Source organism: Tachyglossus aculeatus, chromosome 2 (assembly GCF_015852505.1).
Source record: "Tachyglossus aculeatus isolate mTacAcu1 chromosome 2, mTacAcu1.pri, whole genome shotgun sequence".
In the NCBI taxonomy this organism is placed as follows: domain Eukaryota; kingdom Metazoa; phylum Chordata; class Mammalia; order Monotremata; family Tachyglossidae; genus Tachyglossus; species Tachyglossus aculeatus.
Genome location: NC_052067.1, coordinates 85,207,872 through 85,230,189, shown reverse-complemented (window position 1 = coordinate 85,230,189; position 22,318 = coordinate 85,207,872). Strand labels below are relative to the sequence as shown.

At 44.8% G+C, this 22,318-nt stretch overlaps 1 protein-coding gene and 1 pseudogene across 1 annotated transcript; both read right to left on the bottom strand.

Annotated features, from left to right (window-relative positions):
• Positions 1-5,545: 5,545 nt before the first annotated feature.
• LOC119941903 lies at positions 5,546-12,444 on the bottom strand (annotated as a pseudogene).
• Positions 12,445-17,052: 4,608 nt separating this feature from the next.
• Positions 17,053-18,072, bottom strand: LOC119923234 (trace amine-associated receptor 2-like). The gene has a single exon (XM_038742713.1). The coding sequence runs from the start codon at positions 18,070-18,072 to the stop codon at positions 17,053-17,055; it is 1,020 nt and encodes a 339-aa protein (XP_038598641.1).
• Positions 18,073-22,318: the final 4,246 nt, after the last annotated feature.

Here is a 22,318-nt window from a genome sequence, read left to right as displayed (position 1 = left end):
CCAAGAACTATGTCTGTACTTCTTCCATAAATTTATTTCCCGGATCTTAATAGAGTGCTTTGCACAGAGTAGTAATAATAGTACTTATTAAGCGCTTACTGAGTGCAGAGCCCTGCATGAAGCGCAGGGAGAGAATACACAGGTGGGAATTAGACAGGGTCCCTGGCCCACGTGGGCCTCTCAATCTAAGAGAGAGGAAATGGAGACAGACATATCAAGAGTGATGAAACATTAAAACACAACACAAAGAAATAGACAAAAAGGTTCCATGTGTCATTAGGGATGGAGGACTCCAAAAGGCTGCCAGAGCAGCTTTTTTCCCCGGCCCGGCAAGCATGGAGCATGATGGGAGTAGGACCCTCAGTAGTCGGAGGGAAGGCAGCTGTTAGCAGAGTGCTTTTCTCCACAGCAATGGAAGAGTCCGAGAGTGCTCAGGACATAGAGTCATGTAACATGGATCAAAGCAGCCAAACTGGGCGGAAGGAGACTGAAGCAATGGTAGCAGCAATGGCTTCAGTCCTCCTAGGCCTCCAGAAACAAGGACCGCCTCTCCCCATCCATCCACGTGGGCCCTGACCCTACTTGTACTTGGGGTGAGATGAAAGCATTGGTAGTAACGGCAGCAGAAGCTGCAACTGGTGCTTCTACAGAGCATAGAACACTGGAAAGACTGTGGTTGCCAGGACTATTGGACTCTGGACAGTCCTGCCTGTAGGGGTGGGGCCAGAAAATGGCTCCATCAACCTCAACCTTCATAATAATAATAATAATGTTGGTATTTGTTAAGTGCTTACTATGTGCAAAGCACTGTTCTAAGCACTGGGCACTGTTCTAAGCACTGGAAGCAAGAACCGAGCTCATTTGTGTCCTGGTCTTCTTATGTCTGGTGTCTTTATGTAGTCAATCTTTCCTCAATCTTTCACCAACCTTCCAGGCCCCCTTCTAGATTGTGCACTCCACTTCTAGATGGTGGACCCCCTTCTAGATCTTGAGGAACACGAACTGTGTTTTATTCACCCTTCAGCGTATACTTCCCCAGTACTTTTTCACACAATAGAAGCTACCTGCTACCTTAATACCACTGAATGTATGAGTAACTTGATTACTGCTGTTTGTCATTCAATAGAAAGTTCTAATGTGCCTCAATCTTATCTATCTCACCTCCAACCCCTCGCTCACATCCTGACTCTGACCTAGAACACCCATCCTCCTCAAATTCAACAATTACTCTTCCCCGTTTAAAGCCTAATTGAAGGCCCAACCCCTCCAAGAGGCCTTCCCTGATTAAGCCTCCCTTTCTGCTTCTCCCACTCCCTTCTGTGTCACTCAGACTTGCTGCCTTTGTTCCTCCCTTCACCACACTCCCAGCCCTATAGCATTTCTGCACATGACTGTAATTTATTCATTTATATTAATGCCTGTTTCCTCCTCGAGATTGAAAACTCGTTGTGGGCAAGAAATGTTTCTGTTTATTGTTGTATTGTGTCCTCCCAATTGCAAGCCACTGAACTTCTCTGTGCCTCAGTTACCTCAACTGTAAAATGGGGATTAAGACTGTGAGCCCTACAATCTGATTACCATGAATCTACCCCAGCACTTAAAACAGTGCTCGGCACATAGTAAGTGCTTAGCAAATACCATTGTTATTGTTGTTGTTGTTATTATTAATAATAATAAGTACGATGTAATGAATGAATAAATAATGATCAAGTAGGTTTTCTCAGTTTTGACTTCTGAACTGTAGAAGTCAAGCTCACCCCCAGAAGGTCCCCCAGGGACTGTTGTCCAACCCTGAGGGAGGAGAGGTGTCGAAGGACGGATTCCCTGTCCCTGCAATGCTCCTCAACAGTTGGCATTGTGGAAGCACAATGGTCAAGACGCTGCATTTATTCCCCCTTTCTCTCTGATCTTTCCTCTTCCTTAAACCTACTTGACCACACTGGGTGTGCCTGATGACCTGATTTACTCAAGCCAAGCCTAGTTGTTTGATTGACTCAAATAACTTGGTTATTTGATTACCTCAATCCAACTTGGTTTCATGATCCACTCAAATCGAATAGCCAAGCTCGATCTGAATCAAGCACACTTCAACATGATGAAACTACTCCCTTGAACTAAAACAAAACCCTGACCCTGTCTATTAGTAATATCAGATCACCTAGAAGAAAGCAGGTCCAGGGCTGACTGGAAAATGCTTGAGGGACTTACTGCTTTCTATCCCAAAGTATTTCTCTTATACTGTATTCTTCTGATCATTATAAATGCTGTACCAATGGAAAGAAACTCGTTTTTGCTTGAAGTTGAGCTGGCCTTGACTAGTACGGGAATTTCTGTCGCTCAACCGCCTTTCCCTACTAGTGCTGGAAGAAGCGCTAGTAGTAATAAATGTGTCTCTGACATACTCTTTTTAAACACAACGCAGGGTCTGGGAAGTTTTTCTTCCACGGAATCAATCGATCCATCGGTGGTATTTGAGTGCCTACTATGTGCGGAGCATGTGCGGAGCACTTAGAAGTGTACAGTACAACAGAGTCAGTAAACCCATTCCCTGCTCACACTGAAGCAGCATGGCCCAATGGAAAGGGCACAAGCCTAAGAGTCAGTAGAACTGAGTTCTAATCCCAGCTCAGCCACTTCTCTGCTGTGTGACTTTGAGCAAGTTACAACGTCTCTGTGCCTCGCTTCCCTCATCTGCAAAATGAGCACTCAATGCCTATTCTCAATGCACCTGTATATATGTATATATTGTTATACATATTTATTACTGTATTTATTTATTTATTTATTTTACTTGTACATATCTATTCTATTTATTTTATTTTGTTAGTATGTTTGGTTTTGTTCTCTGTTTCCCCCTTTTAGACTGTGAGCCCACTGTTGGGTAGGGACTGCCTCTATATGTTGCCAACTTGTACTTCCCAAGCACTTAGTACAGTGCTCTGCACACAGTAAGTGCTCAATAAATATGATTGATTGATTGATTGATTGATTATTCTCCTGCCTACTTAGACTACAATCCCCATATGGGACCTGATTATCTTATATCTACCTCAGCGCTTAGTACAATGCTTGGCATCATTATTATTATTATCATTATTATTAAGCTCAGAGTCTAGAGGATCAGAATCCCAGAATCCCATCTTTTATATCCATTTTAGGTCTTGAGGAACCCAAGTAATCTAACAACTCTGAACTTCTAGCTCCACTCAGGGCTGGCATTCTTGGGCCTTGCCCTCTGCCTTGTCCCCTGGGGACAGAATCCTGCAGGGAAGGACTCTTGGCCATTTGGTGCTATCGTCTGAAGATGATGGAGCCATCAGCTCTCTGATGACTCCCAGCTCCATGTTGATTCTGCCTCTTTCAGCTTCCTGAGCCCTGGTCATTCTGGTTGGGCTTCTCTGAATTCCTCCTTTTTTGTAAACAGGGACATTTCAGATCATTTCTCAGATCATGTCAGATCAGATCAGATTTCAGATCATGTCTCAGCTCCGCAACATTGCCAAGATCCGCCCTTTCCTCTCCATCCAAACCGCTACCCTGCTAATTCAAGCTCTCATCCTATCCCGTCTGGACTACTGCACTAGCCTTCTCTCTGATCTCCCATCCTCGTGTCTCTCTCCACTTCAATCCATACTTCATGCTGCTGCCTGGATTATCTTTGTCCAGAAACGCTCTGGACATATCACTCCCCTCCTCAAAAACCTCCAATGGCTACCGATCAATCTGCGCATCAGGCAGAAACTCCTCACCCTGGGCTTCAAGGCTCTCCATCACCTCGCCCCCTCCTACCTCACCTCCCTTCTCTCCTTCTACAGCCCAGCCCGCACCCTCCGCTCCTCCACCACTAATCTCCTCACTGTACCTCGCTCTCGCCTGTCCCGCCATCGACCCCCGGCCCACGTCATCCCCCGGGCCTGGAATGCCCTCCCTCTGCCCATCCGCCGCGCTAGCTCTCTTCCTCCCTTCAAGGCCCTGCTGAGAGCTCACCTCCTCCAGGAGGCCTTCCCAGACTGAGCCCCTTCTTTCCTCTCCCCCTCGTCCCCCTCTCCATCCCCGTCTTACCTCCTTCCCTTCCCCACAGCACCTGTATATATGTATATATGGTTGTACATATTTATTAATCTGTTTATTTATTTATTTATTTATTTTACTTGTACATTTCTATCCTACTTATTTTATTTTGTTGGTATGTTTGGTTCTGTTCTCTGTCTCCCCCTTTTAGACTGTGAGCCCACTATCGGGTAGGGACTGTCTCTATGTGATGCCAATTTGTACTTCCCAAGCGCTTAGTACAGTGCTCTGCACATAGTAAGCGCTCAATAAATACGATTGATTGATTGATCATTTTGTGTTCTATTTCTGACTTTGCGAGGGAGGGTGAAATCCTTCACAGTTCCTTTCTTCTCTTCTTTTTATTCAAAGGGAAAAGCAGTTCCTGCCAATACTCACAATTATATATACATCTACACATATATGCGTACACACTCACACAAATGGACACACTCACTTATCAATCAATGGTTTTTACTGAGTGCTTTCTCTGTACCAAGTGCTGAACTAAGCCCTTAGGAGAGTATATTACAGTTAGTAGACACAATCCCTGCCCCAAGGAACATAGAGTCGGCTGAGAAAAGACAACATACAGACAACACAATCCACTACAGGTAGTTGGAATGCTCCACTGGAGCTGCCCATCCTAAAAAGTCATCAAAAGTCCCTTCATTCCCAAAAGGAATGACAAAGACTGAAGGGAAATGATAATCTTTTCAAAAACGATTTAATCAGTCAATCGTATTTATTGAGTGGTTACTTAGTGCAGAGCATGGTTCTAATCACTTGGGAGAGTACAATAAAACGGAGTTGGTAGACACATTCCCTGCCTACAGTGAGCCTCCAGGCTACAGGGAGAGACAGACATAAATATAAATACAGAAATTACAGTTAGAGGCATAAGTGCTGTGGAGCTGAGGGAGGGGTAGGGGCAATAAAGGGAGCAAATTAGGATGATGCAGAAGGGAGTGGGAATAGAGGAAATGAGGCCTTAATCAGGGAAGGCCTCTTGGAGGAGATGTGCTTTCAATAAGGCTTTCAAGTAGAGGAGAGTAATTGTCTGTTGGAGTGAAGAGGGAGATTGTTCCAGGCCAGAGCCAGGGCATGGGTGAGTGGTGGGCAATAAGATAGATGAGATCGAAGTACAGCGAATGGATTGGCATTAGAGGAGCAAAGTGCGAGGGCTGGGTTGGAATGGGAAAGCAGATTAAACTCTTCGGGGCAAAGTCAAAAGTGTCTGAAAACCAAGGGAACCCGCAAAGCAGGGCCACCCACGTCATTTTCCTCCAAAGGGAAGAAGGAGTGAGAATGAGTCACTGGCCAAAATCCACACGAAAGTCCTCAGAGGAAGGATAACGTCATGCTTGTTGTTGAGTTGTTGATCAATAAAGATGAAAACATCGCTAAGTAAATGATAGTTCCACACTTGTATTAAGACAAGAATGCTGAGGAGTGTATTGTTGCCGGACATGGGTTGATTAATCAAAGGCCCAGGCTATATTTGGAGCTGCAGCTGACACAAGGCACTGGAGTATTCCTTGTTAGCAGGATCCAGTCTCAGGGCTTTCTGGTAGCAGTAAATTGCTTCCCTCCTTTCTCCCTTCAGCTGGTGAATGAACCAAGGAAACCCAGACTCTCCGAATCCAATGCATTTCACTGCAGTCGCCTTGTGGCTATTTTCTGCACAGAACGTTTCAGCCGATCTCTTACCTCTGAGTCTTTTCTTATTTTTAACCCTTTTACATAGTGACTAAAGGCATTGTCTTTAGACTTCGTACGAAATTCTTGAAAGTGACTATAGTGAAAATGGATTTCTTGTTTTTCGGTGTCACTAATCTCCTCGTAAACATCTTCTGCTTTTTCATACTGACCTGCCTCGATGCACATGTTGGCCACATATGCAAATGTGAATGTTGGTTTCTGTTCTATTCCCAATTTAAAATGAATTATGGCAGATCTAACCTATATCTCCACCTCTTTATTTGTTCCTTGCAGCTTGTAATTTGCAGCTTTCTTTATTTCAATCATTCATGCCCGGTGGTTCAGGGAGGTAGAATTTGGTGTAATCTGCAAGGCCTTCTGTAAGAGTTTCAGAGATATATCAACACGGCCCCTCCTTCTGTAGAATTTTGAAATGTAGCAGAGGACATAAGGTAATGATGAGTGTTTAACTAAGGTCTCTTGGATGTACTTTTCTCCTTCAGCTTCCCGGTGTACATCCTGAAGCTTCAAGGCGAGAAGCAGCTTGACGTATGGGTCACCTGGATTCAGCCTGACTTCCTGCCTTAGAGGCTCTAGGGAGAAACGTCTATTAGAACAGCCTTGTCTAAGTCATCTAGATGATACACCATGATGGCAAAGCCAAAACTGAACTCCGGGTTGTCGGGGTCTTGTTCCAGGGCCTTTTCAAAACACACCTTAGCCCTTCCATAATGTTTCTCTCCAAACTTTAGTAGCGCTCACCTTTCTTCATAGATTTCCGGCCACTCCACCTTGTAGCGGTGGGGGCTTGAAAGCTTGTTGCACATTCCCTCTACCCTGTCTACATAGATCTGAGCTTCGGCAAGATCGCCCATGTGGTAATGTACCCAGGCACAGTTTCCCCAGGTAACCAGATGTCGAGTGTCAGCTTCTTCTGTGCAACTGTTCCAGATTTCCTCTTTTGCACTTCTCAAGCTTTAATAGTAATAATAATGATGGTATTTATTAAGTGCTTACTATGTGCAAAGCACTGTTCTAAGCGCTGGGGAGTTTACAAGGTAGGTTGTCCCACGTGGGGCTCACAGTCTTAATCCCCATTTTACAGATAAGGTAACTGAGGCACAGAGAAGTTAAGTGGCTTGCCCATGGTCACACAGCTGACAAGTGGCAGAGCAGGAATTCGAACTCATGACCTCTGACTCCCAAGCCTGTACTCTTTCCACTGAGCCACGCTGCTTTGCAAGGCTTCCTCATTTTGGCCTTTTAAGTGCTTGGCATAAGCCAAGAGGTTGTATGAGGTAAATTTGAATTTTTTGATGAGAAACTCAATTTGATCACAGAGTCTATCTTCCAAATCTTCGAGGGTGATGTCTTCCTTCTGTAAATCCCACTCGAAATGGCAGGTCAATTTGCTGCAGAACGGTCTGTAAGGAATTCTGGGCCTTCTCACTATAGTGGATAAAACACTAACAGTTAAAAGTAGACCAGAACGCTTTCATATTTACAAGTGATTTCAATTATTTCTGCCATTTTACTGTAAAAATACACATCATTACTGTTAACCATGTGTTAATGATCTATCTTAAATAAGTATACTCTCTAGGGAAAATATTTATTTATCTCCCAGACAAGCGATTTTTGAGGAGAATGGGGAGGAGAGAGCTTGATAATCACCTCACCTGCCTCCCCACTACACTTCTTTATATAACCTCACACTTGGCCATTTTCCCTATCTGTAATATATTTTATTTTATTAACCCTCCTCTAGACAGTAAGTTCCTTGGGGACAGGGATCATGTCCACCAACTCTGTTTTATTGTACTTTCCCAAGTGCTTAGTTCAGTGCTCTACACATGGTAAATACTCAGTAACTGCCATTGATTGATTGATTGGTTAAGGAGAGGGTGACTTTGAAGTCCCCCTTCTCTCCAGGAGAGTGGAAGGTTCTCCCTTTGCACTCCCACAGGGCATTATGCAGGGGACATGGCTCTCAGGGGAGGCAGCTCTGGCTTCCAACAGAAGCGACTCTTGACTTGGGCCTGTCCCCTCCAGACAGCAGAGCTGGGAGAGGCCCAAATTGCGGCAGCAACAGCAGAACAAACTGGGAAGCAGCGTGGCCGAGTGGAAAGAGCACTGGCCTAGGAATCAGAGGACCTGAGTTCTACTCCCAGCTCTGCAACTTGTCTGCTCTGTGTTAATAATAATGATGGCACTTATTAAGCACTTACAGGTGCGAAGCACTGTTCTAAGCGCTGGGTGCATTACAAGGTGATCAGGCTGTCCCACTGGGGGCTCACAGTCTTAATCTCCATTTTACAGATGAGGTAACCGAGGCCCAGAGAAGTGAAGTGACTTGCCCAAAGTCACACAGCTGACAATTGGCAGAGCCTGGATTTGAACCCATGACCTCTGACTCCAAAGCCCGCGCTCTTTCCACTGAGCCACACTGCTTCTGTGCTCTTGGGCAAGTTATTTGATTCCTCTGTGCCTCAGTTTCCTCACCTGCAAAATGGAGATGCATTACCTGTTCTTCCTCCTACTTAGACTGTAAACCCCTGGTGGGACAGGGACTATGTCTGAACTGATTATCTTGTATCTTTTTTTTTGTGGTATTTGTTACTCACTTACTATGTGCCAGGTACTGCACTAAGCACTGGGGTAGATAGCAGCTAATCCAGTTGGACATTCGATCAATCAACAGTATCGACTGAGTGCCTAGTATCATCAGAGCACTGTAGGAAGCAGATGGGAGACTACACTACAACAGAATTATCAGGAATGTTCCCTGGCTATAATGAGTTTCCAGTCTGGTCCACATGGGGACACAGTCTTAATCTACTACTTGTTTTATTTTGTTGTCTGTCTCCCTCTTCTAGACCGCGAACCCGTTGTTGGGCAGGGATTGCCTCCCTTTATTGCCGAATTGTACTTTCCAAGAGCTTTGTATACTGCTCGGCACACAGTAAGTGCTCAATAAATAAAACTGAATGAATGAATGAATAATCACCATTTTACATATGAGTGAACTGAGGCACAGAGAAGTTGTGACTTGCCCGAGAGCACACAGCGGGCAAATGGCGGGGCTGGGATTAAAAGCCAGACCCTCTGACTCTTGCGTCCGTACTCTTTCCACTAGGCCACACTGCTTCCCAGTCTGTCCTTGTTATGCTGCAGCTGCTCCCAACACCACTATCAATTTGGGGCTTCTCCCAGCTCTGCTGCCTGGAGGGGACAGGCCCAAGGCAGGAGTTGCTTCTGTTGTAGCCACAGTTGCCTGCCCCGAGAGCCATCTCCCCTGCATAAAACTCTGCGTGTCTACCCCAGTGCTTACCACAGCGCTTGGCGTAGAGTAAGAGTTTAATAATAATAATAATAATGGCATTTGTTAAGCACTTACTATGTGCAAAGCACTGTTCTAAGTGCTGGGGGATACACGGTGATCAAGTTGTTCCACACGGGGCTCACAGTCTTCATCCCCATTTTACAGATGAGGTAACTGAGGCACAGAGAGTGAAGTGACTTGCCCAAAGCCACCCAGCTGACAAGTGGTGGAGCTGGGATTAGAACCCATGATCTCTTGCTCCCAAGCCCGTGCTCTTTCCACTGAGCCATGGTGCTTCTCTTAGCAACTCCCATTATTATTAGATTGCAGATGTCACGGGACACAGGAAGGGTCTCGATATCCCAGTGTAGTCGACTCTCTAGATTTATTGTGCCACTCTGTTGAGTCGGAACCAACCGGAAGCCAATCCCACTGCCTGCTTGGGCTAGAGGAGGCTCCTTCGCTAGATCAGAGCATGATCTCCTCAAGATTGGAAATAAATGAGCAGATGAAAAGCATAAAACATCACTACTGCTATTGTTCTGTCAATTCACACTAAATAATCAGAGGAGCTTAAGAAAACAAATCACCAAGGTTTGGAACATTATAAGGAAGGATTTTTCCATTTCACCTCTCCCCTCCTCTCCCATCTGCTTCCTCTCACTACCGTTGGCCAGTTCATTCATTCTTTCAATTGTATTTATTGAGCACTTTCTGTGTGCAGAGCACTGTACCAAGCACTTGGAAAATACAATTCGGCAACAAACAGACAATCCCTACCCAACAACCCACAGTCTAGTTCTTCCCAGACAGCAGCTCTCCAGCTGCTGGTGCAGAGCTTGGCTTTACCAGAATGTAATAACGAGATCATAACGTGGAAATGGATGTTAATGATAATATTAGTGATAATAATACTTATTTGTTAACTGTTTATTATGTGGCAAGCCCTGTATTCATTACAAACCCACACAGCGCTCGCAGTCCAAATAGGACGGGGAACGGGAATTGAATCCCCATTTTACAGATAAAGAAACTGAGGCCCCTAGGAGTAAAGTGACTTACCCAAAATCACACAGCAGGCAAGTCGCTGAGACCCCTGACTCTCGGGCCCATGGCTTCTGACGAGGCCACCCTCTGTATTCAGGCATTTTTCTATCCACTATATGAGCCCAATAGTGAAATCGAACAGCTACACAGAAATCTAGACTAGGGTGATTTGGTCATCCTTACAAAAGCTATGTAAGCTATTACACCTGGTCCTTTGAGATTTGTCCTTCAAGATAGAGAATACTCCAGCTCATTAGGTAGCATAGGTATTCAAATATTTAAATGTAACAAGATGATCTTTTCCAAATGTTCACAGGGAATCAACAGGAGCAGGTCCACAGCCCGCTGAGGCCAAGGCATCCCTAATGCAGCATATTCCACTTTCCAGCCAAAGGCATCACAAAAAGACGGAGCAGCGTGGCTCAGTGGAGAAAGCCCGGGTTTGGGAGTCAGAGGTCATGGGTTCTAATCCCGACTCAGGCATGTCTGCTGTGTGACCTTGGGCAAGTCCCTTAACTTCTCTGAGCCTCAGTTCCCCTATCTGTAAAATGGGGATTAAGACTGTGAGCCAATATGGGACAACCTGATCACCTTGTATCCCCCCAGCTCTTAGAACAGTGCTTTGCAAATAGTAAGCGCTTAACAAATGCCATTATTATTATTATTATGGGGCATCTAGTGGGGGCAAGGAGGTGGGGGAATGGCAGCCAGCGGGCTCCTTCTTTGTTCCAACACAGCAGGTCGAGGGCAGGTGACAGTTTGTCTTCCCAACCTTAAAATATTGGGGTTGATGTTGGCATGGCTGGGATTTTTGGAACTGTTGGACTTGGCAACACTCCCACCCTGTAGTTCAGGTTTAGCTGCTCTTATCATACTCACTGTAGTTTTTTTGTGATTTTTATGATTTCATTATTTCTCATGTGTCCCTCACAAACTCTCCCCACCTTGTTCTTTGACTGTGAATCCCTTGAGTCCCAAAGGCCGAGCAGCATGGTGTAGTGGATATAGCACAGACCTGGGATAAGAAGGTCACGAGTTCTAATCCCAGCTATGGTACATGTCTGCTGTGTGGCCTTGGGCATGTCACTTCACTTCTCTGTGCCTCAGTTGCCTCAGCTGTAAAATGGAGATTGAGACTGTGATCCCCATGTGGAACAGAGACTGTGTTCAACCCGATTTGCTTGTATCCACCCCTGCACTTAATAACAGTACTTGGCACACAGTAAGCACTTAACAAATACCGCAATTATTATGATTATTATTATTATCACTATTATTACTAAGGGTCATTTCTAATTCTCATCCATGTCAATCTGCAGAGCAGATGCCCTGTATGAAGGGCTTGGTACAGAGCTCTGCACACAGTAATCACTCAATAATACCATTGATTGAATAACTGATTAAGAAGCAGAGAAGGGGATTTTATCTCATGGCTTCTGTTTATCAGCTGTTCTCAGTTCTCTTTCAGTTGTTTTTCTCTTGAGATCTGTGACTCTCGAAGTTGGTCAATGCTGTGTGTCAGTTTCTCTGGGTGGTTCAGGCCTATATTTAGAAATACAATATCATCTGACTCACCATTCCCCTTGAAAAAGTCAGGGAAATGGAAAGTTGGACTGTTTCTCAACGACACCAGATGGACGAGTGAGAAACTGAAACTTTAAGTGTGATGATGTCATTTTTTGAGAGCTTACTCTGTGCTCCCTCCTACAAATCAACATCTTATTGTGGCAGAAGTGTTTGCATATGTTGACAAAACTTAGTGCAGTGCTATTGAGAGATACTCTCTAGCCAGGGTCACCCATAATGGAAAGTCCTAAGCCGACACATCGGTCAAAGTTGATTCACCTCTCTCTAGCAGCAGCGGCATAGGGAAGAGTCAAAGGAGGATGATCGAGTGATCAAAATATTGATCAAAGACAATGGCAGAGGCTCAAGTTTTTACTGTGCAGAAGAAGGCAATGGTAAACCACTACTGTATTTTTTACCAAGAAAATTCCGTGGCTATGTACACTAGAATGACTACAGATGAAGACAAGACTTTCTGGAGAAAATATGTCCATAAAGTTGCCCTGAATAGGATATGACTCAAATGTCTTTAACAACTCTATGCTAAGGTGGATATAGAATAATCTGATTTGAGATGGTCATAAGAGAACCTGGGGCTCACAATCTAAGAGAAATTTAAGCAACTGAGCTAGCTGGGAAATTCTTTAAGGACCAATTACTCTCTTCCCAAAGTAGAAGTCTCTGGAAGATCTAGGAATAGCATTATAAACATTATTAGTCTGTTCTATTGAGATTTGATCTCGATTACTGTTAGGCATATTGGCTTAGTCAGTAGAGAAGAGGGAGCCAAGAGCAATGGACTGTAGTCCTGGCTCTGTCACTGGCTCAATGTGTTACCTGGAGAAGATCGCTGAACCTTTCTGGACTCAGTTTCCCCACATGATAAATGGGAATGGCATTGCCCTGCTTTTTCTACCTCCCAGGTGTGCTGTGGGGAAAAGTTAGAACTGATGTAAACGTGCTCTGGCCATGCCTCTATATGCCTTAGAGGGCTTTGCACGAGGACATTTTGCTGTTGTTGATCTGAGTTTTCATCTGGTTGCCTGAGAGATTCTGAGAGGTGCCTACTTTATCCTATTACCCTTGGAGTCATTCAATCAGTCAGTCAATCAATCTATACTTTTTATTGAACACTTACCATGTACAGAGAAATCAATCAGCTGCCTTTATTGAGCTCCTATTGTGTGCAGACCACCATACTAAGCCCTTGGGAGAGTACAACACAAAATGGTCGGTAGGCACCATCTCTGCCCTGAAGAAGCTCACAGCCACTGATTGTCAAGCTCCTTAGGGGCAGGGATGGTGAATCCGATTCTAATTCTATTGTATTGTACTTTTCCACACGCTTAGTACAGTGTTCTGCACAGTGTAAGTATTCAAACCTCCCTGTAGGCATGGAAGGTGTCTACCAACTCTGCTATAATGTACTCTCCCAAGAGCCTAGTACAGTGCTCCACACACAGTAAGCATTCAAAAAATACCATCGATTGAGTGATTGATTGTATAAATGCCATTGATTGACTAAGGTGCTAGAGATCCTGGCAGGTACCCGACAGCTACTTGCATTTCAAGAATAATGGCTCCCTTTCAAATGGAAGGTTTGCTGTCTTTCTCACAGGCCACTTAAGGAAAAGGCAGCCTTTCTGCTATGGTGCCATCTTGTCACCTGTCTTGGAGGTGGAAGTGGCTATACCAGATTAAGAGATTATTCACCAGTAGCTCCCCTCTAAGTGGCTCTGGATCCGTGTCGTAGGCGCAGAGGCACTCCACCCGTGGCACTAGTTTAGGGGAGTCACTCAGGGCATTCTAGGTCAGTGCTCCCCATACAACAACTCTCCCCCAGGAGTGTGTGTTTTCTGTTACCGATCCCAGAACTCTCCACCAGCTTGTATGAGTCCTAAGAAACCAGTTCCCCTCTTTCCTCAGACGAGAAGAACCCTTGCTGTAAGTCTAGTTTTGTCCCTTTCGCTGTGATTCATCCATTCATTCATTCAATCACATTTATTAAGTGCTTACTGTGTGCAGAGCATTGTACTAAGCTCTTGGGAGAGTACAATACAACAATAAACAGTCACATTCCCTGCTCACAACGGGCTAACAGTCTACTGTGGGGGAGACAAACATCAATACAAAGAAATAAAATGACAGATAAGTGCTTTGGGGCTGGGAGGCGGGAAGAGCAAAGGGAGCAAGTCAGGGCAAGGCAGAGGGAAGTGGGAGATGAGGAAAAGCAGGTCAGTCTGGGAAGGCCTCTTGGAGAAGATGTACCTTCAATAAGGTTTTAAAGGAGGGGAGAGTAATCTTCTTCTGTCGGATTTGAGGGGGGAGGGCGTTCCAGGCCAGAGGCAGGAAGTGGGCTAGGGGTCGGCGGTGAGACAGGTGTGATCGAGGCCCAATAAGAAGGTTTGCACTAGAGGATACAACTTATCACAGGGGCACCACTTGTCTGCTGTGTGAACCTGGGCACCTCACTTCACTTCTCTGTGCCTCAGTTTCCTCATCTGTAAAATGGAGATTGAGAGTAGGAGCCCCATGTGGGACAGCGACTGTGTCCAACCCAATTTCCTTGTATCCACCCCAGAGTTTAGTACACTACCTGACATACAGTAAGCGCTCAACAAATATCACAATTATTGTTATTATCATTATAGGAATTTCATCCAATCAGTCAATCAATGATATTTATTGAGCACTTACTGTGTACAGAACACTAAGCACTTGGAAGAATACAACAGAATTAATAGACACATTCCCTGCCCACAGTGGGCTTACAGTCTAGAGTGGGGGAGGCAGACAGTACTATAAATAAATAAATTACAGATAAATATAAGTGTTATGGGGCTGAGGGAGTACCAAGTGCCCAAAGAGGACAGACCCAAGTGCATTCTAGAAGACCTTTCCCAGACTCTTCTCTCTCTCATTTTCCTTACAGGGAGATACTGCTGGCCAATCCCAGTTCACTTGAGGTGGCTTCCTTTTCAGCTCACTTTAAAATTATATGTGTTCCACTTCTCCTGGTACAGCCATTCTCTGGACAAGGAAGCCACTTGGAATGAGATGCTAACACTGAGATTATACCCATGGTGTTGGGGGTCACCCTGAGAATCTCTTTGAACTGAAGAATAACACTTAAAACCCAACACAGTTATGAGCCAATTAGGGAGTCACACCTTCATAAAAGTGGAATCTCTTGTCACCTGGAAAAGATTTATAATCCCCCCAAATCCCGAAAAGTTTCCAGCTTCACCAGTCTCTAATAATAATAAAAATAATAATAATAATAATTGTGGTATTTGTTAAGCACTTACTGTGTGCCAGGCACCAAACGAAACTCTGGAGTGGACACAAGCAAACCTGGTGGGACACAATCCCTGTTCCACATGAGGCTCACAGTCCCATTCCCCATTTTATAGATGAGGTAACTGGGGCACAGAGAAGTGAAGTGACTTGCCCATGGTCACCCAGCAGACAAGTGGCAGAGCCGAGATTAGAACCCACAACCTTCAGATTCCCAGGCCCTTGCTTCCACTATGCCATGCTGCTTCTCCTCCCCACCACGAATCCCGGTTCCACCACAAGTCTGCTGTGTGACCTTGGGCAAATCACTTAACTTCTCTGAGCCTCAGTTACCTCATCTGTAAAAATGGGGATTAAGACTGTAAGCCCCACGTGGGACAACTTGATCACATTGTATCCCCCCCCCCCCAGCACTTAGAACAGTGCTTTGCACATAGTAAGCACTTAACAAATGCCATCTTTATTATTACCCCTGTTTTTTGATGCTAAGCTATTTAAGTATTCTAGTGGCACTGAAAGGATTGAATTGTATGGCACTGTTGGTCACGAAAATTCACTTATGTCACCAGGTTATTGCTCACATAAGGCCAAGGGGTAGATTTATTATTGTAGCTAGCACTGAGAAAATTGGTATCTGCACAGTTAAGGGTGAAATAAGAAATGGAAAACAGCCTCTTCGTGTCTCCCAACTTCTGGATTCAGAATTAAATGGTTGTGGTCAAATGTGCACAGGGAAAACCTTATGTCAGAGTGAGGATTTTTCCCAGAATTTACCTGTGTCTTCCTGACTCTCCTTCATAGAGAATGGAATTAATTGGCCCAGTAATCTGACTGTTTGCTCTCCAGTGGTTCTAATGACTTTGAATTGTCTCTCCTTTCTTCCCTAAGGGACTGGCCAGTGCAATTTAAAGTTATCTCACCCCTGGCCACCATCAAATGGTTGCTCTGACACCAACCCACTGAACTCTAGTCACTGAGATTGATATCATTGAGGACCCTCTTCTTCTGGAGTCCAACTCAGACCTTGAAGTTGTCAGCTCCAGGCTATTTTTTTTTTTTATTGTAGAAAGAAACTGTTCTGGGTGTGTGTTCTCTTGACCAGTTACCACTAATATCCTGCTTTGATTACTGTACCAGCCTCCTTGCTGACCACCCTGCCTCCTGTCTCTCCCCACTCCAGTCCACACTTCACTCTGCTGCCTGGATCATTTTTCTACAAAAGCATTCAGGACATGTTTCCCCACTCCTCAAGAATCTCCAGTGATTGCCCTTCCACCTCCACATCAAGCAAAAGTTCTTCACCACTGGCTTCAAAACACTCAATCACCTAGTCCCCGTCTACCTCACCTCACTACTCTCCCACTACAACCCAGCCTGCACACTTTGCTCCTCTAATGCTAGGTGCCTGGATCTCACCTATCTCGCCGCCAATGCCTCACCCATGTCCTGTCTCTGGCTTGGGACGCCCTCCCTCCTCAAATACAACAGACAATTACTCTCCCCTCTTCAAAGCCTTATTGAAGGCACACCACCTCCAAAAGGCCTTCCCTGACTGAACCCTCCTTTCCTCTTTTCCCACTCCCTTCTGCATTACCCTGACTTGCTCCCTTGATTCATTCCCCCTCCCCGCCCTATAGCACTTATGTACATATCTATCACGTATTTATTTATATCAATGTCTCTCTCCCCCTCTAGACTATAAGTTCGTTGCAGGCAGGGAATGTGTCTGCTTATTGTTACATTGTACTCTCCCAAGTGCTTAATACAGTGCTCTGCACACAGTAAACGCTCAATAAATACAAATGAATGAATGATTGAATGACTAGCACCCAATGTGAAATCTGCCCTATGCAGATTCAGGCAAAAATCAGAGTTATCTTCCTTCCTAAAACTATCCTGCCCGGTGCATCATCAAACAATCGGTCCATCAGTCAATGGTATTTATTGAGCATTTAATATGTGACAAGCAATGTACTAGGTGCTTGGGGGAGTACAATGCAACAGAGTTGGTAGGTACATTCCCTGCTCATAAGGAGCTTACATCATCCCTTTCCAAATGCAAAGTTGTGCTACTCAGACTCTCTATGAAGGAACAGATTAGCCGTTTGGAAAGCTGGGTTGAATATTTTGCCTAGGACAATGTATTTAAGTGCTTGACGAAACCAGGGATAGAAGAAACCATATATCAAAGGATTACAAGTGGAGTTAAAGTAGCCAAACCATGTCAGAGCATCAAACAACATGGCCGGAGTAGAAAAATTCAAAAACGGGTCAAGTAAAATTGTGAAAAAGCAGGGAAACCAGCACAGGAGAAAAACTCCCATGACGATGCCCAATGTTTTGGCTGCTTTCCTGTCCTTCTTCAGTTGATGATTTGTATTTTCAGGCAAACCGTTGATGGCCCGAGCATGTTTCCGGGACACAGAAAATATTTTGCCATAAATTCCCACCATTACTGAACCAGGAGTAAAGAAGCCAGCCATGAACAAAGTGGTCCCCCAGAGCTTGTTGAACATAACTGGACAGGAACTGGAACACGCAACTAAAATGTCGTAGCCCTCTATTCCAGCTGCATAGGCCTCTGAGAGAACCACCCCAAAAGCAAATGTTCCCGGCACAGACCAACAGAGAAGCAGCAGGCGCTTTATCACCGGAATGGTCATTTTGGAAGAGTAACGCAGAGGGTAACAAATGGCATAGAACCTATCAATGGCAACGGAGCAGAGGTGGAAGATGGAGGTGATGCTAAGCATCAAATCAAAGCTGTAATGGATTTTGCAAAAAGGGAGTCCAAAGTACCAGCAGTTTTCCACGGATCGGACCATGCTGTAAGGCATGATGGTCAAGCCAAGGAGGAAGTCCGTGGTCGCCATGGAGAGGATCAGGAAGTTGGTGGGTGAGTGGAGCTGCTTGAAATAGGAAATGGAAATGATCATAGCGAGATTCCCAAAGATGGTGATGAAGATGGCGCCAGACATGACCAGGTACATCGAAGTCCGTATACCGAACGATCTGTCGTTTTCTGGGCAAGATCCGTTTCCATACTCGAAGCAGTCAACTGCTTCCTTGGGGAGAGCAGGAATACCCATCAGACTTTGTCAGTGAATATGTTGAGTGATGCCTATCTCCTTTGATGCATCATTCAATACTTGGTCATTCATTAACATGAACTATATCAAGTTTACCCCTATAGTCCAACCAGCCCAATAGTCTGGGTCTGACAGTGGAAAGGAGATCAATCAATCAATCACATTTACTGAGAGTTTATTTTGTGCAGAGCACTGTGCTAAGAATTTGGGAGAGTTCAATATAACAGAGTTGGTAGACATGTTACCTGCCCACAAGAAGGTTAAAGACTTGAAATGTTGGGAGGAACCATATGCTGTTTGCCATCCTTGATATTCACCCTTGTGCTTAGGTATGGTTGGTCTTTTCCCTTTACACTCCTAACCTTTCTCATAACAATCTATCATGGACTGCTTGGCCAGGAGTTTATACAAATTTATCTGGCCCTATTGAAAATTTTGGTATACCAACATTTTTTACTAAGCTGTTTTGTGGTCCCTGAGCTATCCTGATCCTTTGGTGTCAGCTGTCTTTTCGACCAACACTTAGTTCAGTGAGTTTACACAGAGGAACCAGATCTGCGCAGCCCAAAGGAATTGGACTGTAGAGCATTTATTCAGACTGATTTGGTCTTGGGGCTGTCCCAACAAGATACTTCAGGTAAAAAAAAAAAAATCAGTCTCGGATCTCAGATTCTTGAAAATGTCTAAATGGGGCAAGGGAGGTGTTGCCTAGTAAAAAGAGCACAGACCTGTGAGATAGAAGTTCTCACAGCTCCACCAATTTTAATTTTTAGATGATAGATGTTAAATGCTTACTATGTGTCAAGCATTGTTCTAAGCACTGGGGTAGATAAAAATTAATTAGGTTGGGAACAGTCCCTGTCCTACATGGAGCTCATAGTCTAAGTAGGAGGGTTCTCTCCTTCTCCAGCCCAACCCGCACCCTCCGTTCCTCTGCCGCTAATCTCCTCACTGTGCCTCATTCTCGCCTGTCCCACCGTCGACCCCCGGCCCACGTCCTCCCCTGGCCTGGAATGCCTTCCCTCCGCACATCTGCCAAGCTAGTTCTCTTCCTCCCTTCAAAGCCCAACTGAGAGCGCACCTCCTCCAGTAGGCCTTCCCAGACTGAGCCCCCTTTTTCCTCTCCCCCTCCCCATCTCCCCGCCCTACCTCCTTCCCCTCCCCACAGCGCCTGTATATATGTTTGTACAGATTTATTACTCTATTTTACTTGTACACATTTACTATTCCATTTATTTTGTCAATGATGTGCATCCAGCTTTACTTCTATTTATTCTGACGACTTGACACCTGACCACATGTTTTGTTTTGTTGTCTGTCTCCCCCTTCTAGACTGTGAGCCCATTGTTGGGTAGGGACCATCTCTATATGTTGCCAACGTGTACTTCCCAAGTGCTTAATACAGTGCTCTGCACACAGTCAGCGCTCAGTAAATACTATTGAATGAATGAATGAATGAATGAGAAGAACTGAGACACATAGAAGTTAAGTGACTTGCCCAAGGTCATACCACAAGCGTTTGGCAAAGTTGGGTTTAGAACCTAGGTCCTCTGACTCTCAGGCCCATGCTCTTTCCACTAGGCCATGCTACTTCTCACTTCACACTTGCCTGCTGTGTGACTCTATTTATTTATTTTACTTGTACGTATTCTATTTATTTTATTTTGTTAATATGTTCTGTTTTGTTCTCTGTCTCCCCCTTATAGACTGTGAGCCCACTGTTGGGTAGGGACTGTCTCTATATGTTGACAACTTGTACTTCCCAAGTGCTTAGTACAGTGCTCTGCACACAGTAAGCGCTCAATAAATACGATTGAATGAATGAATGAATGACCTTGGGAAAACACTTAATTTCTCAGTGCCTCAGTTTCCTCATCTGAAAAATGGAAATAAAATGCCTGTTCTCCCTCCCTCTTCATTTGTGGACTCCATGTGAGACGGGAACTGTTCAACCTGAATATCTTGGATCTACCACAGCACTTAGTACAGTACCTAGCATACTGTAACTGCTTAGCATATACCAAATGCCATAAGAAAACCAACTAATCTGCACCTTTACTTCCCTTAGACTGCGAAGGAAAGTCCAATACACCGGCAAGAATGATGGATGAGCAAAAACTTCCAACACACACACTCACAGTACTTCCCAAGCGGTTAGTACAATGCTCTGCACACAGTAAGCACTCAATAAGTACGATTGAATGAATGAATGAACAGTCCCTAGTCCATTATTCATTCATTCAATCGTATTTATTAAGTGCTTACTGTGTGCAGAGCACTGTACTAAGCGCTTGGGAAGTACAAGTTGGCAACATACAGAGACAGTCCCTACCCAGCAGCGGGCTCACAGTCTAGAAGGGGGAGACAGACAACAAAACAAAACATATTAACAAAATAAAATAAATAGAATTGTAAATATGTACAAGTAAAATAAATAGAGTAATAAATCTGTACAAACATATACACAGGTGGTGTGGGGAGGGGAAGGAGGTAGGGTGGGGGTGATGGGGAGGGGGAGAGGAATGGGGGGCTCAGCCTGGGAAGGCCTCCTGGAGGAGGTGAGCTCTCAATAGGGCCTTGAAGGAAGGAAGAGAGCTAGCTTGGCGGATGTGCAGAGGGAGGGCATTCCAGGCCAGGGGGAGGACGTGGGCCGGGGGTCGACGGCGGGACAGGCGAGAACAAGGCCCAGTGAGGAGGTTAGCAGCAGAGGAGCGGAGGGTGCAGGCTGGGCTGTAGAAGGAGAGAAGGGAGGTGAGGTAGGAGGGGGCGAGGTGATGGACAGCCTTGAAGCTGAGAGTGAGGAGTTTTTGCCTGATGTGTAGGTTGATTGGTAGCCAATGGAGATTTTTGAGGAGGGGAGTAACATGCCCAGAGTGTTTCTGCACAAAAATGATCCGGGCAGCAGCGTGAAGTGTAGATTGAAGTGGGGAGAGACAGGAGGATGGGAGATCAGAGAGGAGGCTGATGCAGTAATCAAGTCGGGATAGGAAGAGACTCTCATGAGATTAGGACTCTCAATGTGTAGAAGCAAAAACTCCTGGCCACTGGCTTCAAGAGTCTCCACCTGAAAGCTTCATTCTTGTCTGTTTCTTTGACTGCTACCTTCTGCTCCTGCTCTAGCATCATCCCAAGTGAACCATCTCATTATCCTCTGCTCTCACTTCTCATCATCATCATCATCAATCGTATTTATTGAGCGCTTACTGTGTGCAGAGCACTGTACTAAGCGCTTGGAAAGTACAAATTGGCAACATATAGAGACAGTCCCTACCCAACAGTGGGCTCAGAGTCTAAAAGGGGGAGACAGAGAACAAAACCAACATACTAACAAAATAAAATAAATAGAATAGATACGTACACTTCTCCTGACTCTAGCTCTCCTGGAATGACCCTCCCTTCAAATCCCTTCAAAGCCCTACTGAGAACTCACCTCCTCCAGGAGGCCTTCCCAGGGTGAGCCCCCTCCTTCGTCTCCCCCTCCTCCCTCTCCCCATCCCCCCCGCCTTACCCCCTTTCCCTCCCCACAGCACCTGTATATATGTTTGTACGTATTTGTTACTCTATTTTATTTGTACATAGTTATTCTATTTATTTTATTTTGTTAATATGTTTTGTTTTGTTCTCTGTCTTCCCCTTCTAGACTGTGAGCCCGCTGTTCGGTAAGGACCGTCTCTATATGTTGCCGACTTGTACTTCCCAAGCGCTTAGTACAGTGCTCTGCACACAGTTAGCGCTCAATAAATACGATTGAATAAATGAATGAATGAAATCCACCAGACTTTACCCTCCCATCTTCAAAGCCCTCTTGAAATTCCACCTCCTCCAGGAAGAGTTCTTCAGTTAGTTTTCTTCTACCCAGCATGTCTGCCTACTCATATGCCACAGCACTTCTGCACATTCAGATAATCAATCAGTCATATTTATTGAACACTTACTATGGCAAAGCACTATACTAAGTGCTTGGGGAAGTTCACTGCAACAGAATTAGCAGACACATTCCCTGCTCATAACAAGCTTACAGTCTAGGGGAGAGACAGACATTAAGATGAAGAAATACTCACATTTATATGAATATTTATATCACCCATCATATTCATATCATACCTATTGATTGATGCACTCTACTATTTTAAGCCCTTAATTTTCCATTTATCCATGGAGCTTTTATGGTTAGTTGTTCTCAGATATGAAAATGGATTGTTAAATCTAGTTTGGAAATCAATCAATCATATTTATTGAGTGCTTA

Excerpts from the sequence above, each read along its gene's own strand:
- LOC119923234 (XM_038742713.1), bottom strand. The coding sequence starts at position 18,072 with ATGGGTATTCCTGCTCTCCCCAAGGAAGCAGTTGACTGCTTCGAGTAT.